The 4,471-nt window shown below is 51.8% G+C and overlaps 1 protein-coding gene across 1 annotated transcript in view; it reads left to right on the top strand.

Moving 5' to 3' along the window:
* The first annotated feature begins 1,108 nt into the window (after positions 1 to 1,108).
* The window catches only part of LOC8043049 (muscleblind-like protein 1), a 246,785-nt gene continuing 243,422 nt past the window's right edge, over positions 1,109 to 4,471 (top strand). Inside the window, exon 1 of the mRNA XM_040502515.2 lies at positions 1,109 to 1,401. Coding sequence (XP_040358449.1) covers positions 1,231 to 1,401 — 171 coding nt within the window. The 5' untranslated portion in view covers positions 1,109 to 1,230. The remainder of the gene's footprint in view (positions 1,402 to 4,471) is intronic.

Raw genomic sequence — 4,471 nt, forward strand, 5'->3', positions numbered from 1 at the left:
CACCATAGCTGAGCGGAGTACAGTGATGGCAGCAAAAAGTCCTTGCCTTCCGGGTGAGCCTGGTCTCTTAGTCTCCTTCGACATACTTGGTTTTCTCGCTCACCGAAAATACGACGGAACCCTCGTAATCCTTAGCTAGCTCGAGGATATATACAACCTGCATCGTAACCCAATGTTGTCACGTAACCGTTCTTCTGAGCCATCGGAGGGTTCGCCTTTCCCTCTCTATTCGGAGTGGTTTTTGTGTCGGACGGATTTCTCTAATTTCTCCCTAACAATTTCATTCATCCTTTCCTCCGGCAACGTTGTCACTTTGCGTAGAGTATTGGTACACCTTATGTGGGGCCTCCATAAAACCAAGTTACCGACTGTTTCAAAGTAACCGTTCCCTATTCCGGCCTGGTCACAGTACCACTCGTCCCGTTCCGAAAACAGCCGCGGTTCGCAGCTCCGAGCGTGTGTCGCTTTCCTTCCTTATTTTCGGGTTTTCCGAACGGTGTGCCGAAACCGAATACGCCTAGGGTGCCTACATGTCTGTCTGTCTCAGGGTGAAGACATCCATTGTTGCCCTGAATGTGCAAGCGCGTGACAAGCTACGCGCTCCAGCTGCGTGACACCGGATTGCGCGCACTTCAAAATGCATAAAAAAAACGATTGGGCGGAAAAATGGCTGAGATGTCAGTTCTCAAGCAAAAGCGCGCGTTTGTATGAAGGCACTCTAAATGCGCCATGTCCTGTGCTCTACCTGCTGTCGGCCGAATCTTTCCGAGGCCTGTATTCTTGGCACGATGGCATACACACCGGCTGTCGTCAGCTTTCGTATTTCGCGGCTCGTGTGCCTCGATTCCAAAGTGTTTGCAACTTGGCTCGCAAAATGAGGCGCAAACGCTAGACGTGGAAAGAGGTGGCGGCGTATATGCCTGACCGGTGGCGGTCCTTGTCGTTGCAGTGGCAGCCGGGCGACGGTGCATGGGCCCCCGAAGGCCGCTGTTGGCTTCCTGAAGCAGCCCCCGAGACGCAGGCCCCTCTCCCGCCCGCCCCCCCTCGGCTCCAAGACGGGCCCCGTAGCGCCTTCGGCGGCCGGCGCCAGCGTGGCGACCCCCCCCGAGCCCCCCGAGCCCGACGGCGGGCGTGGTGAGCGCCACGGGCAACGGCGCCCTGGTGCAGCAGCCGGCGTCGTCCTCGTCGCCGCTGCTGGTCACCGCGGCGCCGCTGTCGGCCGGCTCCATCATGGCGGCGGCCGCCAACGTGAAGGACTCGCGCTGGCTCCAGCTCGAGGTGTGCCGCGAGTACCAGCGCAACAAGTGCTCCCGCCAGGACGCCGAGTGCAAGTTCGCCCACCCACCGCCCAACGTGGAGGTGCAGAACGGACGCGTCATCGCCTGCTACGACTCCATCAAGGTGAGCGCCTTCCCCCTCCGGGCCGCTGCGGGAAGATGCCTTGGTCTTGGAAGTGCATGCGTCAAGTGCGCCGGTGCACCAGGCCCTGTGCAACTCTCCGCTTTCAGTGCCCTCTGAAGTAACCGCAGAGCATGTTGGCGGCCACATGAAAACTTGATGTTGCTTTGAGGCTCGCGATGACAGAAAAGTTGGCCACGTCGCGTTTTAAACGTTGCGTCGGCTGCCTTTCAACGTGTAGCCGGTTTGCTTTCATTGATTTATCTTTGTTTCGACGCGAAGAGCTGGCCACAGTGATAATTTTAATATGGTGAACGGTGCGTGCAGTGTTCCGTGCTTTCCGAGCTTAATTTAATCGAAGACCGACGTGGGTAGTAGCGCTTCTGTTGTGAAAAGAAGTGCCTCTGTAACCATCGTATGTGCTTTGACAGCGGACGGGGTGTCCTTCCAGAAACAGAATCACGAACCAAAAGTCGATTCTCGATGACAACAGTGCGTGGGCTTTGGCGATTCGCGGTAGCTCCGCGGTTGTATTTCCCTCGGGATGGCAGCGACGGTATTGGGATACGACGACCTAGCTGGAAGGTTTGTTGTCTGTGCTGTGTGACGGTGGATGACGTGAGGCCGCGTCAACATGGAGTGCGCCTTGGATGGTGAGGCTCTATACAGCCGTTCTCGTCATCGGATGGTCGACCGCTGGACCGCTATGACTCGAAGTAAATCCACGATTCCTATCTAATTTGGTTTCAGAATACGGAAAATTCCGGGCGCTTAATAGAAGTATCATTTGCGGATATTTTAGTTCGCTTTTAATCGCGTTTTACTGTTTCGTGGCGCACACCGCTCAATGACTACTGGAAGCGGTGGGGCATGTAGATTTTCGTGCCAACTATATGAAGTCACTATACGCATTTGGCTGGTAAATCTTCTTGATCTCTGTCGATACGTTGCAGTGTCGAATTAAGGGCGCATCTCTCGATCATCCATTAGAGTTACGCGCATTTTGTTTTTCTGGCGCGTGATAAGAATTAGCGGGAAACGTCACTGCCCCAAGAGGCGTGAAATGTCTCCTCTGTACAGTTCTGGCATGTTTTTTACGATGCTCATCCAGACAGAAACAGGCAGGGCGGCCATCGAGCACACGACTCTTGGGGTCCGAGTCCGAGCTGCGGTGCTCTATAGCACCAAGGCTCACTCTGCCACTGGTCCCGAGACCGCCTGACGCATTCCTACGTTTAAATACGCCTGGTTTTCTTTAAATATCGTATAGACAAAACATACTTTATCTAGAACGAACAAAAGGTGCGAGCAGTCTACGAGCCTAACACATTTTAAATATGTTAGGTTCGTAGACTGCTCGGTGGGGAAACATGGCGGGGTACCCCTGTGACCGAGCAGCGCTCGCTTTGGAACTAACACGCCGTAGTAGCTGCAATATCGGGCGCTTTAGTAAGCAATGAATGGTGTCGGAGGCTTTCGCTCTGCCTTACCTCACTTAAATCGAAACGCATAAGCAATAAGCTTGCCGCATTTTGTTTTATAGTCTTTCGATTCTGGCCATTCCTAAGCCCAAATGAACGCAATAACTGTCAACGTGGCAACGTCTTTGGAATTCTATAATAGCTGCGTTCGATCTACCTCAACCCCTTGCACCGATGCAGAAACGTGTAGGACAGTGTACTTCCGGCATATGTATTCAAATACGACCGGAAGTACGCCGCCCTACACCTTTCTGCACCGGTGCGGGAGATCGAGGCAAATCGAACGTAGCGATTGTATTGCTTTGACTCAATCGGGCGCGTATCGATAGCACGCAGAAGCAGACAGCGTCCCAATAGACCTTTTGCTAAATTTCCCAAGCACAAAGGAGCATGCTACGAGTGTAGTTACTCGCGCTGCACGTGCTGGCGTCCGCAGTGGTAACTGTTCGAAAGCACAAGCCAAAAATAAATTTTGCCTCGCAAGCGCCTTCGTCAAAACGTTATTAGGATTATTTACAACGAATCTTTTATACGGGGAAGGCCAACGCGCGCGGGGCCTAGAATTACACTTTCAGCATTCTCCTCGATACTTCGGTAGTTCAAAAAATATGATTTTCACTAGGGTCGAATCAACACGTTTTTCAATTTATGACGTGTTAAATACAGTTCTTATATGCTGGTAACCATGTGGCCGGTGTAATGCCCGCCTTTTACTGCTAATTTCTTCCTCGTAATTTCTGGGACTGAACTTCGTCATCCTCTTTCGAACATGGAAGGAAATTTCAACGAGGCTGGGTCTTCAATTCAAGCAGCCCAACATTTAGAAATTATCCAATCAAGTGTTAATTTAGTTTTACCTTACCTAATATCCGTACCACGAGTCACAAAAAGTGTTGCTTAAGCTCTAATGTATGCCGCGCTGCGTCTCGAAAACCCGGTAGTAAGCATTCTTGGGTGCCCGCTTTTCGGGAACTTTCCAGAAAGGCCACTTATAGTTGTTGCAAACCAGCAGGAAACACCAGCTACCAACCATAATAGAACACGAAGCTATCGCTCATCCAGCCCTCGTCAAACTTGGCTAGGTACTTGTGGGTACCTAGTAGGGAAAAGCGGTTAACCTTTAACCGCAGTTAAAGTTAACCGGCTTCGAGCAAACGGGCCCTGGGGCTACACAAAATGTTCCGTGGTCAAGGAACCTTCCCGTTGGTTCGATTTTTATGTGGGATGTATATTTCGCAAACGCAAAGCGACGGCGCCTGCAAGGTCGCTTTCCCGCATGATGATTGGATCCAGCTCGGCGCACGTGACCTCCGCCAATACGGAGTTGGCGGGGAAAGGAAAAGGAAGGCGATACTCTGCAAGCAGGGCAGTTCCTCTAGTAATAATTGGGGTTGTCTGAATACCTATACAGGGAGTAGTTGGTCAGCCATTCCAAAGCTGCGACGTGTCACTCGCTGTAGATGAGCAATTTAGCCAGTGCAGTACAACCGCTACGCTAGCCTGGGGTCTTTAACAATTTCTGTGATTTGCTTAAATAATTTGGCAGTTGGTGTCCTCGACCTTTCGGAAGTGAAGAACAAAAAACCGCTCTT

Source organism: Ixodes scapularis, unplaced genomic scaffold, assembly GCF_016920785.2.
Source record: "Ixodes scapularis isolate PalLabHiFi unplaced genomic scaffold, ASM1692078v2 PGA_scaffold41__6_contigs__length_2269736, whole genome shotgun sequence".
Taxonomy (NCBI): Eukaryota; Metazoa; Arthropoda; class Arachnida; order Ixodida; family Ixodidae; genus Ixodes; species Ixodes scapularis.